The sequence below is a fragment of the Zophobas morio genome, unplaced genomic scaffold (genome assembly GCF_036711695.1).
Source record: "Zophobas morio isolate AGI-343-1 ecotype UQ-CSIRO unplaced genomic scaffold, CSIRO_AGI_Zmor_V1 ptg000021l, whole genome shotgun sequence".
Lineage (NCBI taxonomy): Eukaryota > Metazoa > Arthropoda > Insecta > Coleoptera > Tenebrionidae > Zophobas > Zophobas morio.
The window spans coordinates 5,301,025-5,314,979 of NW_026972126.1; the positions used below are offsets into that span (position 1 = coordinate 5,301,025).

The following is a 13,955-nucleotide window of genomic DNA, read 5'->3' on the forward strand; positions in this document are numbered from 1 at the left end:
ATAAATAATGCAAGGGTTTGACTAATACATAAGCGCAGTCTGTCAGTATAAAACTAGGTATTAAGTCGGTACCTGAAGTGAGAGATTGTTTAGATCGTTTTAACGCAAGCAAAATTTCTTGTTCGGTAATGTCTGAGATTGAAACAATTGCATTAGGAATATCCTTTCCAGTGAAGTTATGAGAGTTCTCAATACTTGGATCGAAACTAATGAAAACACTGCTAAAATAAGCACCAAATGCATTCACAATTTTAGTCGGTGATGATAACTCTCAATCCTGATATGACATGGTTCCCGGAATTCTAGTAGACCCTCTTTTATTATGTAAAAAAGACCAGAAAGTTTTTGGATCCTTCTGAATTTGATTTTCGATGTTGTGTATGTATGCCGTGTAAGCGTTTTAGTAAGTGTTTTGCACAATGACCTATAGTATTTAAACTTATTTAGATCGTTATTGATTTTATAACGTTTATATTTTTGATAGTAATATTTCTTTTGTAGAACACAAGTAATAACTTCATTACTAAACCAAAGTGGATATTTGAGATTTGTATGCTTGAATTTCAGGATGGGCACTGAGGCATCAAATTTTTGGTATAACATATCATAGAATGTGGTAACAGCGACATTGACATGAGTTGTGTTGTTTAATTTAGACTAGTCTACAGTTAAAATAATGATTCGTATAATTGAATAAAGTTTGCTTTTTTAAAATTATATTGTTTTGACTCGGTATTTAAATGGAATTTATTTTTATTTTTAGTTACTAGATCAGCTTGAAATTCCAGTTCTAATGCTGGATGGTGGCTATCTTCATCAACTAAGGAATTTATTGACTTTTCGACTGTAATTACTAGAGAGCGAATTTTATGAAATTTGCATATCCGTAATTTTTTGCATATAAGTCTTGATATTTAATATGTGAACGAATCATGGTAATTAAAAATGAATACAGCAATAAAAAATTGCATATTTGCATATATTTGCCTTCTGCTGCATATTTCACGTAATGGGTGCATATTTTGCATTTTTATCAATTTTTGTGCTAATTTGAAGAAAAAAATGATTGCCATTCTATCGGCATTTATCTAGAAAGACGAAATTTCATTAATCATATTACAAATATCGTCTTGTGAGCTTCAAATTAACTATGAAAGGTTTGGGTTTTATGGTAGTTTGGAGAAACCACTGAGTGTTAAGCCATCCTTCCAGGTAAATTCGCGCCCTAATTACTTTTGGAAATACGTTCAGTCCCAATATTTTTGTTCTTTGCATCAGTGTATTAATGGTAGGTATGTTTTGTGGTGGTCCAAGGGACGTTATCCTATTATTTTTCATCATGAGTTTGCATTGAAAGCGATACAGGTGTGTCAATATGTCGAAGATAACTCAAATTAATTTATGGTTTAAACCTTTTCCTAAACTTATTCTTCAAGAAGCAACTGTATTTTGTCGCGCCTGCTCTAAACCGGTAAGTATTTTTACATCTGTGGACGAAGCAGCAGTTTTTCTATTTACAAATACATACTTTAGAATCACCGGAAAAATTTTTTGTTAGAATATTTCGAAAAATATTGCCAAAATAGTAATTAAATTAGTCGATTACTATTTAACTCTTTTTTAATTTGTTCTGTCTATATTTATTTTTTAGTATAAGAATATTATCATTAAAAATGTGATGTATGTGTTAGTGAGATGTAATTAAACACTTTGCAAAGTTTTTTATGTATTTTTTGTAATAAAACGTAAGCTCGGGAAACCTGTTTTTGTAATTAGTAAATAAATTTAGTTCGCTCATTAATCTTTTTTTTAATTTTTGGAGCATATGCAACTGCATATCTCTGCATATATTAAGACAGTTACTGCATATTTGCATAAATTTGGTGCATATCATATGATCATATTTCCCAAAATTTTGCTGCATATTTTCCGCTCTCTAGTAATTACTAAATTTGAGAAAACTAGATCTAAGATATGGTCGTTTGCATTACGAATACAATTGTATTGAGTCAGATCAATGAAATTGGTAAAATTGATTAACAAGGTGGAGAATTTGTCGGTTAAGTTCAAGACAAAGTTTGGAATGTTGAAGTCACCCACAATAATTAATTTGTTTGTGTGAATAGCTTCTAAATTGCTTAACAAATCCGTAAAAAGTTCATAATCTTCGAATGAAGTGGAAGGAGGAATATAAATTGTAACTACAAAGATATAATTTTTGTTAGGTAATGAAATTTTTACACATATTATGTTGATAGTTGGTAATTCTCTAATAATGGATGTTAGATCAACTTGAGTGCAAGTGACATAATTTTTTACAGCCAACAATACACCACCTTCTCTTAAAGAATTAACTAAATTGTAGTTTCTGCCGTTTCTGAAGACGACATAATGGGAAGGAAACATTTCGCTGTTTGAGATATTGTCGGTTAGCCAAGTCTCAGTTAAAGCTATGAAGTCAAAATCACAAGTAGAGATATTGCTGTATAAAGTATTAGTTTTTGTTCTCAAACCGCGTAATTGGGTGTATAAATCATAATTGTGTTAAAACGAAATGGAATTTTATTGATTTTGTTCCCTCAACACAAGAAAGATGAACATTAAGTTTATTCAACACACTGTTTTTTTTAAACTGGATATCTAGCAAGATGACGTCATCCCACTATTGATGGGGCCGATTAGACGAATCTTGGTTAGTCTTTCACCATCTCTACATTCTTAACATACATAGGTATAGTTTCGGAGAGTATCTGTCTAATACACTGGTCAACAGCTAAACTCTAACTTTTATTATAGCAGCCAATTATTATTTAATTAACAATTTTAAATGATATTATAAACGGCTAAACCAAAACTTAGCTCTCATTTAAAAGTAATCTTAAAATATTATCCTTTGAAAAATACAAAAATCGTACTATTAAGTAATAGGAAACTTTCTAAAAGGTTTATTTTTTTGTGATCAAATTGCTACAAACTTCTTGGGAAACAATAAGAAAACTACGTTTAGTAAGTAGAACACATGTTATCATCATATAAAAAATTTAAAATTAACATATTCTTAAAAGTGCATTTTATGTATTCGCATCTTGATTTTTTCCCCAAAAATTATGACGACGTGAGTGACGGACATGGAGAACGCTTCCATCTGGGCATTTTGTCGATAGAAAAACGTTACCAAGATCGATGGAACACCTAAAGGCTCGCAGAATACTGCGGGACCATCAAGCGAGAGATCTCCAATGAAATCTATAGGAGGCAACCAAAAAAACGTCGGTTTTAGCTGTTTCTTTTGTTTTTTTCGTTTTTTAAACTACAATCGTTGTTTTTTTCTTAATTATGGTTGTTCTTTTGTTAATAGGTCACTTTTTGCCGTTAAAGATACAAAAATTAAATTGTTTTACCTGATTTTTTGTTTTTAACATCAAATATGCATTTTTCTTTTTAATTGAGCTAAGTTGTAAGGTTTATGCCCCTTGTTACAAACACAGAGACAAATTAAACGAAAACATTACAATTATGTCAAAGTTAGAGAGAAAAAATTGAATTTTGTTGACCAGTGTAACAGACAACAGAATGCAGACAGACAGACATGTATACAGACTGTAACGGAGACCTATTTTTTCGTACTCAAAGGGAAAATAAAACGTCGAGAAAACTGGAAAATGGGCAGTCACCCGATAGACCCTATTACAATTCTTCCTTAGCTTACGTTCGGGAAGTAAAAATTTGATCGGAGGTTATTTCAACAGAACTTCCTTCGCTACAGCCCCAATTCCAAGGGCGCGGTCTTCACAAGTGGGTATAATATTGTGAATTATATTTAACGCAGATAACCAAAAGGAAACAATGAGGGGTGAGAACTAATTACTTAATTAAGCACATTTTTCCCAAAAATATAGACAATAGCAGGAACAATCGAGTTGTATCCGAAAATTTCTAGTCCTTCGAAAAGATGGTCGAACAGCGTCCCATAGACGGTAGAGTTGCGTTCCAAGATACCTGTAATTATTTGTTAAAATCAGTTTTATTTTTCAGTTTTAAAATAGTTTTCTACCGTTTTTACAAAGTCTATGTTGCTTAAATTTTCAAACTTTATTTTAAATAAGAAAATTGTTCATCTTTTCAATTTATGCCGAGTATACTTTTTTATATTTTGACTGATACTAATGTATCGCTTAGAAAATGTAATAGTACTGAGATGAATTTAAAAATATCTAAAATAAAAACATTAAACGTTTATGTAAGTGGATTTGCTCAATCTCTCTACCTCCTAATAAACAAATTACCCGACACGGGACTGAACGTGATCATCTCAAAAATCGAACCTTCATTAAATAAGGCAAACGGGACGCAACTTGGTTATCCCTGGAACAAAAAAACCCTTTGCGGTATTCGAACGTACGCTATTTTCGTGTTACATGTCTGAAATCAAATGCAACGAGCCATGGGCCACTGTAACCTTGTAGTAACACCGCTCATCGCTTGTGGCAACACCAGTTAATACTTCATTTATTAATTATGTTGAATTATCCTGTGTACACAGCTCCAAAGAATAGTAGATTATGAACCTACATATAAGTACATATGCTGCTCTGCACATTTATTTTGCAAAATTGTTTTAAAGAAATGACGATTAGCACACATCAGAATCTTAAAGTGTGATCAGAAAATCAGACAGGTTTACCTGTAGTTTCTAAGGTAAAATGCAAAATTTTATTGGAAAAACCTACGTGCGTAAGGTAAAGATAAAGATGTAAATCGCAGGTATACTACTTTGGATTTTTGCAATAGAATTACTTAGCTACTATAGAATGAGATGATGTTATAAATTTTTTGTTATGTAAAGACAAACAAATTTTAATTTCACGTTAATCTGCTTAGTACCTACAACAATCGACGACAGATAGGTAAACAGATGGACAAAAGACACAGAGGCGGAAAAGGAGACCTACTTTTCATATTCTAGGAGCTACGAAACGTAGAGAAAACATGAAATCAGCCATTCTCCAAATAGAGCATATTTCAATATTTTCTTAGCCTGGACTCATGAGGTAAAAAACGAGTTTATCTCCAGCTGCCTTGAAAGGAAAATATAATAAGACAAAACAAAGAAAACTCTAAAGAACAAGAAGACTGAGGTGTAATACGAAAGCGATACTTAGCTACTAGATATGAATTATTATAGAAAAACTGAACTAAATATATGTATATGTACTTCACAAATTGGGAAAAGTTGCAGTAAATGGACGGTCAAATGAAAGTCAAACTCTCCGTTATATCCATAAAAGTAAAAAACTTATCTAACATCCAAGTCATCAACTGTATTGTTATCAAAAACTGAAATTTCATAAGAAGTGACATTTGGGTAATTCCTAAGTTCTGGAAGGAAAATATAATATGGTAATGACCTCTTCCAGTATTGAACAGTTATCTTATCTTACTTCATACCAAACTTTGCACTGCTTATCTTTGTTGCTCTTCGAATGTCGACACAAATAGGTAAGTATTATATTTAGAGCGAATATGTCCAATAGGTATTTTCCTATTGATAAGAAATTTTGTGAAACGTTGACGATAAATAAGATCTTCGACTTGTTTGTATTATAAATCAGTAAAATAAGTATGACGACATAAGCATCCCTATAAAAGATTGGAAACATTCTGATTTCTGTGATACATTCTTTAATAAAATTGTGTTACGGCAAACTTTAATAATAGGGTAAATGTGTACAAGAGTGCGCATATGTATAAGAGTACGCACTGATGATTTCTGCTTATTAGTGCCATCTGGGTAAGATGAAGTTATACCATTCAGAATTTAATGTTAAACCTGAGATAAAGGTGCAAAAGTGACCTGAATATAGTTTATAGTTTGGTCGTACTGACGATTTTATGTTCACACGTTGTGTGGATGTAATTTTTACCGCTCATAGTTTTAGTTTTTTGTAAGGTACGTACCAGTTCTTTTATTTTACAGTAATAATTTTCATTAGTTGTAACTTTTAAGGTGTCGTTATACACTAACAGTTTTACACTTTCTGTCCATCAAAAGCTTTTAACTTTGAAAACATTAGGTTATGTACAAATGTACAAGAGTGCGCAGCGAGGTATCGTATTGCTTGCAATACGTAGTCTAATAGTCTTGGAGATACATATCATACGATAATGAATTATTTAACTCTACTACTTTGTACTGCTTCTCAAGTTGTGTGGTGGTGGTTATGGTGATTTTTTTTTATTTTTACTTCCTGAGCGTGTTGTAATCGAGTCCGTCGACCGACTCTTATTTTTACGTTTTCTCGTCTTTTCAAGACCCCTAGAGTACGAAGAAATAGGTCTTCCGTTTTATGTGTAGTCTGTAGTCACTTATTCCCATTTATTTTCACCTTAGAAACAAATATTTTTTCATAAAATGTAATGCGTACTCATAAGCGTTCAAATGCGCACTCTTGTGCAATGAACTGTCTAAGATAGTGGTGTTGGGGCGTACAATTAAATATATCTGATCTCTAAACATGTATATAACGAACCTATATCATAAAATTTGTCTATCCAAAAAAATTAAAAAGTTGTTGACAGTTTTACACTAAGTGCGTACTCTTGTACACATTTACCCTATGATGCGATTACATTTTAAATTTTTCAATAAAATTGTTTTACGACGAAGTTTGATATGACATAATCATGACAATACACTTTATTCGGGGTTTACAATAACTTTGTTAGTAGGACATACGTAAGTTAAGATTTCATAATGCAAATAGTTAGCCTCGCGTGCTTGACTTGGAACCCATAGTCCCCTATACGGAAAGTTATGCTTGAATATTTTTCCCAAAACTGTAGATCCGTCATCTAAAGCTCGTCCAACATACAGTAGCTCTACGCCTTCTTTACCACCAACAACAAGATGAGTGTTTGTAAGTAGGTTTAATTCTTCACTTTTAGTGGGTACCCATTTAAAGTTGTTTTTATTTGTGCTGCATAGCACCTACAGATATATACAGAGATAACTTATTTATAGTTACCTGTAATATTAGTAAAAAAGGATACCTTCACGTCGGTAGCAGATTCCATTTTTTTGCCATGAGCATTTGTTACAGCGTTAGGTTTGTTAGGGAAAACCATACCTGGTAACAATCCAATTTTGTATATGTACACTTGAGCCACATATATTGGTGTTCCAGAAGCTGTCATCCCACCTTCGATCGCATCTGGTGGAATCCTATCTTTGAAATCTCTCCAGTAATAGTCTAAAAATAGAAAGTATGTACATCATATTAATTCAGAAAAATTATATTATCGTACCGGGATGGCAAGATGTGTCTATATTTGAAATGTCTCTAAAGCATACTTCTTCTCTACACCAAGCTAAATTAACAAGCGCTAGAACAAAATAGAACGTAAAATCCATACTTCAAGAATAAAGTCACAACAGTATGTCTACAATTTACAGCAGTGACTGAAACATCAATATTTACATGTGTAATATATATCTATATTCTATACACTCCTATTTTTAGCGAAGGGACAAAAGATTATCTTTTCAAGACTGGTTATCAGAATTTTGCATAAACACAACTTATTTACATTTGCTATAAAATAAATATAAACTTAAGTACATGAACGCTTAATACGAAGTAGGGGTTGTAACAGGGGTATGTTGCAACACTAAATTTTTACCCGGAATTTAAACTCTTTAACGTCAGGTTTTTTATTGAATTTAATTCTTGCACCATAAGACATCATGTCATCACAACCACTTCCTTCAGCCACCGCAGTGAGTGGATGTGTGCACGTGTTTCGTTTTGGCCAAGTACCTAAAAATATTGCTTTAGTAAAATTTGGTTTTTCGTATCTATTATTAATTAATTTAAAACTTTTAGTTTTGCGTGTAGTTCAAAAATTATTCAGCTTTGATATTCCTTACACATTTTGACGTTAAGCCACATAATTTTGTCGAAATGTAATTAAATGTAGAAAATTGTGCTACGGGGCTGGTCAAACAGCTAGTAGATACCAAATTATATTCGTTTTCCTAAAAACTGTTACAACAAGCCCCTCGTTCCCCTACTTATATGTATGTAGTATACAGAGAAGAGCTATGAAAAATTCTTGTTGTGTCTTGTTTTTTGCTGCTGTCCTTCTATGGCACATACCTTCTTGGAAGTCATTTTTGCTATTTAACTTGACAAAAACAAATAAAAAGAAAGGAGTGTAAACTATTGGATGTCTCACCAGTGTTTACTTCCCCAAATATTTGCCGTTCTCATCTGATGTTTGACGTTTGTATTGTTTACTGCGAAATTTTAGGCATAATTTACGAAAGTTGCACATAATATTACATACTTCTTTACCGGTATTTATATATACCTATTTATTTTAACTTATAGTGTTTAGTATTAAACGAAATGAAATTCCCAATTTTTTTTTTATTTTCCGAGGAAGCGTTATTTGATCAATTATACTCTAGGGGCGAGGAAAGTTACACCTAAATGATCATAGACCAATTTTAAAATTAGATTTTAACAAAACTGAGTATCACACTTACACAGAAAGTTTACCTGTACAGTGTACACAATAGGACACATTATTGTTACAAACTTTCTGTGAACATAATCAAGTTATAATTTTGTCGTTGTGCTTACTTCTTTATCAATTTAATGTTGTCACATTTATTTCAATGTAAATTCTGTTTGACAATAATAATAATTTTTATTATTGTTATTATTATTATAAAAAATATATTAAAATTAAAAAAATATATTAAAATTAAAAAAATACTAAGAAACACCAAAAAATAGACCTGAGCCAAGCATCATTTTGACGTAAGCTCACACTTTCCATAATAAATAAACGCCAAAAGGAGGCCAACTGTCAACAGAAGCAATTAATAACTCAATTAGATTTTACACGGCAATCTTACATTGGAACACCGACACTTACTGACATGAAGCAAAGAACCTCCGTTTTTCATAAACGTAGGAGTATTGTTCTACAACTCTTTTATTTTACTGAATTGACGAATTGATAACCGATTCGTAATAACTCTATTACAAACTTTTTTCATATCTATAATAAGGAGCGCAATATTTTTAGATATGCCTATTCTATCGAATTTGCAATAAATGTGATCGAGTCCATCGGCGGACTGGTTGCCTTCATATTGTTACGAAATACACCCTTATACCGCCCCGGTACGACGCCTATGGCCGTCGAGAGCTTTCTGGACATGCGCACGGCGTTGACTGGTGAGTCATCATTGCTGACGGTGTCGACGCGGCGTTCCACAAAGGCAAGTTAGGAGTGGCTTACCGGAAGTCTCGATTCCGGGCGCAGAAAACTCTCGAATCGGCGTTCTGGATCCATCGAGAGGCACGCATAGATTTAAATAGAGGCCACCGTCGGGAACAGGTAGGATTCAGTCGAACCACGACTCCAGCGAGTGTTAAGAAGAGCCAGTCAAATTGCGCCAGAAATAGTTTGTACATAATCGCTGTAATAGTTAGTCGTGTATACTCGAGTTAGTGAGGAATAAATTGTTGAGTTTTAACCTACGCCGAATTCAATTAATCATTCAACGTAACAATGTATTCGAGTACGAAATTATGTCCCCGTTTCCGTTACTATTAAATAAACGTAAAACGCTAACCAAACTGTATTTAATCATCCTCACCAACAATTTGATGACTTCACCTCAACTCAAAATTGTACCTAGTCAATGGGTTTTAAATTGGGTAAAATAATATAGTCCTATACGTGTAGTTTATGAATCCCTGTTGAGTTTTTGCACGAAACGTCCAGATGTTCGGAAAAAAAATCAAAATTATATAACATTTTGCACGTTAATTTTGAATTTTAAATTTTACAGATGTCTTTAAGTTAAAATAAGCACGGTAAATCTTTAATCAAAATATATTTGCATGTACCCCCAAAAAATTGATGACTCCACCTCAAAATTTTGCCGAATAAATCCTATCGAAAATGTGTAAAATATGATTAGTCTATATCTACTTGTGATTTATCATTTCATTCATATTTTTTAGATTTGTTTATAAAGAGTGACTCAAAAAATTAATGACTGAGTCAACTTATTTCATTGATTAAATCATGAATTACAAAACAGAATGTTTTGAAATCTTGCAGACGTTTTAAAGTTGTTGTAAGCATGGTAAATTGTTAATCAAAATATATCTGTTCATTCCCCCAAAAAAATTGATGACGTTATCTCAAAATTTTGCCGAATAAACTCTACCCAAAATGTGCAAAATATGATGAGTTTTTACTTGTGATTTGTCATTGAATTTATATTTTTTAGATTTGCTCATGCAGGTGGCTCAAAAAATAAATGAATGGGTCAGTTTATTTTATTAATTAAGTCAGAAACGGCTCACTCCATTTTCCCAAAAATTGGAAATCCAATACTGTTATTATTAGTACTACACTGCACCAATCCAAGTTGATACGCGTGTGTTTGCAAAAATGTTGATGACGTCATTACAACATTTTAAATACTCATTTGAAACATAAGTGTTGCACGTTCTTTACATTTATTTTAACATTGCATACATCCTTACGTTTATTTCAACTTTGGTGTTTTCATCAAAAAATTAAAGTTCGTAAAACCAAAGTTTATAGTTTTTCAAAAATGCTGGATATGTTTCATTATACCTACTTCAGGTGGGAGGGCAGTTCTGTCGAAACAACTTGTGACCAATTTTTTTATTGGGTTGACTTTTTGGTTTTGGAATTAGATGTTAAACAAATCGTAAGTCCTTTTTTTCCGGTTTCCGGTTTTTTTCTGGTTTTTACTTCTGCCGATTTGCGTTTTATTGGACTAACAAAAGATTTTGCTATAAAAATACTACACAGATATCTGGAAAAACTTCCCAAATTAACAACTGGACAATCGATTACTCCTAAGGGTTTTCCAGATTATTTCTGGACGTTCTACGTTTGTAGATGAAACTCAGAAAACTTCAAGTACATATTATCTCTCTCTCTCTCCCTTATGTAGGTATATTGTTTCCATAAAATCATTTGATCTCCTACTTTCTAAATTTAAATTCGCTGTGTTTAGTTTAAGTACCACACTATATCTACCTTACTACTCTTCATCTGGTAAATTTTACAATAATTCATCATTAGACAACATGACAATATTTTTTGACACATTACTTGTCATTATAGTTGCCATTCGTATTTTTGTGGCGTTACGGTTTCTAAGATTTATAAAGTACATTAAGTACCTGCAAAAGGTGATTCATCAGTGGTGTCGAAAATCTGGATTGGAGTCCATTATCACCAAATTAATTTTAATATTAGGTAGAAAAAAATTTTTCAGACTTTTTAGGCTCACTAAACAGCTCAATTTTTTTTTTGTACATGTATTCAAAAACACCCTGTATAAATCTAATTAGCCAAGTACGAAGTACGGTACTGATATTCGTTGATATTCCTAAAGTATTTTGCACAATTAATAAATAGCAGCATTACTAGATATTTGTCCACCTTTATGGAAGAACTTATTAAACGTTGCAAAATAGCATGAAATTGAAGGCTTACATACATATATAACAGTTATTCCATTATGTAACTGCTACTTATTATATTTCCAAATATAGTTACTAAAGAGGCTTGATGTTTTAAAAAATTTTGGAATTCTGTTTGATAAACGTTTCTCATTTAAGGACCCTAAATTATTGTTATCACTACAGCATGTTATGAAATACTTGGCTTTATAGTGAGCACCTGGGCTTTTGTAAAAATATTGAGGTTTTAAAAATATTATTCATCGCAAGTATTAGGTCTAAATTAGGATAGAACAGCTTCAAAAATGATTCTTAAAAAGGTGTATGTGAAAGGCAGACTTGGCAATAAAGGCTTTGATCACGGACAGTTATTGTTGGATTATAATCTAGGGAAAATTTTAATTAACTCCCCAAAGTACAAGTTAATCAAGTTAGGTAACACGAAACATGAAATTTGTGATCCAGATATGTACAATATTAACCACTTAACAACTGTTGCCAAGACAAAGTTTTAGCAAAAATAAGGTATTGAATAAAAAGTGACAATTATATATTTTTTAATTCCCGAGCGTAAGCTAAGAAAGTATTACAACTGGGTCCATCGCATGAATGGCTACTTTCGTATTTCTCGCTGCTTCTTGAGACTATTAGACTACGAAAACATAGGTCAACCATTTCCGTTTGACTGTCTGTTCGCCGTCTATGTCGATTTTTATTAATCAAATAATCTCCGAAACCAGCCGTCCAATTGTTGTCAGATTTTAGATATATCTGTTTTATGAATATCATGTTGATGGCAATGCAGACCAAACTCACTTTAAACATAGGCATAGCACGCTTCTTTATCTTTACTGTTACTATAATATTGCATATACATCTGTATTTTAACTTATAGTAAGTATCATAAGAAAAAAATTCTCAATATCAAATTTCAAACGCAGATTATTTTCGACACTAGTTATTTCAGTGTTACTAAAATTTGTATAATTTCTCTATGGTTCAGAATGTTCAAAAGACGAAGATGCATCGTCTTCATTGATTGTGTTTTTTCATTCATCTTTAATGTCATGTTAAATGTGCATATTTTTCTTAAGACAATCATAATTTGTTATTATTTTCTAATTATTTTCATTACGCATTGTTTTTACAAAGTGTTGAATAAATTATTTATATTTCATTAAACTTACAGTTGTTTTTTAAATGTACTTTAACAAATGATATAATTAATCTTACGTCACCAAGCACTGGTATAATAAAAGAAATCCGCAGTGGGTACAAACAAAATAAAAATCTTTATAGGTATATCATAATACAAAAAAAAAAACTTTACGGCACACTTGTATTCAAACCGTGGGATGCATTAAGTTACCTGACGAGAAAGGATTTCTTTATAAGCATTTTGTAAAGTTAAACTTTATTTTAATAGTGCGTACGGCTGAGTGTCAATTATTATTATAGATAATTTTGTTTTAATTTATCTGTTAAAACTGGTGTGGTCCGTCATGCCCCACATCTCTCAACCATCATATTATACAGGTGTCATGGGTAACAGGCAGATTCTATAATTCTTTTGGAGATATTATAGTCGAGCTAATAATTTGGCGTGTTGTGGTTAGATATAATTATATAAACCAAAGTATCCGGTAATCCGTGGGTGCATTATTAGTATTATTACAATGATTACCAAGAAAATATGTACTTTGAGGAAGTGGTAAAAAAAATCGTCGTGCGTGCATTCAGCAAATTTTCTATGAATGCCTTCTTAAAAAAGACAAATAATTGCTCATAATTACAACACTCAACAAGTAATCACTTGCGTGTATTATTTTCTGCTTAATTTTATTTCCGCGGGCGTCTTTTATTATCATCTGTTAGCTGTCTGCAGCAAGCAATATAATTGTACTTACAAATCGGAGGCTTTACTTACGTCAACGTGCAACACGATATTATTTAAATTGTCGGTGCTGAAAATTGCTGAAATTGCTATAAAATTGCTTAATTCATATCGGGACGAATATTCGCACGGTGCATCGAATAACGCTTTAATGTATGTTAATACCTTGTGATTTATGAGATGCTATCTGTTAAATGCAGATAGTGGAGGATTATGAAGATGGGCTCAGTCGACACGGTTCAGATAAAAGCTCACACTGTATGCACAAGATTTGTTATCGTTTTTATGAGAAATTTATTGCAAATGTTGTTTGGATAGTCACAGTATTTTGTTTAATTTGCTTGTGGAAATTGTCTAAACATTTCTAAATTTATATAGAAAAAATTATTACGTTGCTTTAGTATTTATAAGTCATGGCTAAATTGAGTATACGAAGCTTACTCTGTAATACTTATTTGAGATACAGAAAATCGTAACGGGCTGTCTTTTAGAAAATGTATTAATTTATGTTCAAAGTAATCATTTCTAATGCA

The 13,955-nt window shown here is 32.0% G+C and overlaps 1 protein-coding gene across 1 annotated transcript; it reads right to left on the bottom strand.

Annotated features, from left to right (window-relative positions):
• Positions 1 to 6,667: 6,667 nt before the first annotated feature.
• On the bottom strand, positions 6,668 to 7,463 carry LOC135132327 (uncharacterized). Its single transcript, XM_064060388.1, has 3 exons — positions 7,306 to 7,463; positions 7,051 to 7,250; positions 6,668 to 6,988 (listed from the first exon to the last, which is right to left on the bottom strand). The coding sequence occupies exons 1-3, from the start codon at positions 7,409 to 7,411 to the stop codon at positions 6,698 to 6,700; spliced, it is 597 nt and encodes a 198-aa protein (XP_063916458.1). The 5' UTR covers positions 7,412 to 7,463; the 3' UTR covers positions 6,668 to 6,697.
• Positions 7,464 to 13,955: the final 6,492 nt, after the last annotated feature.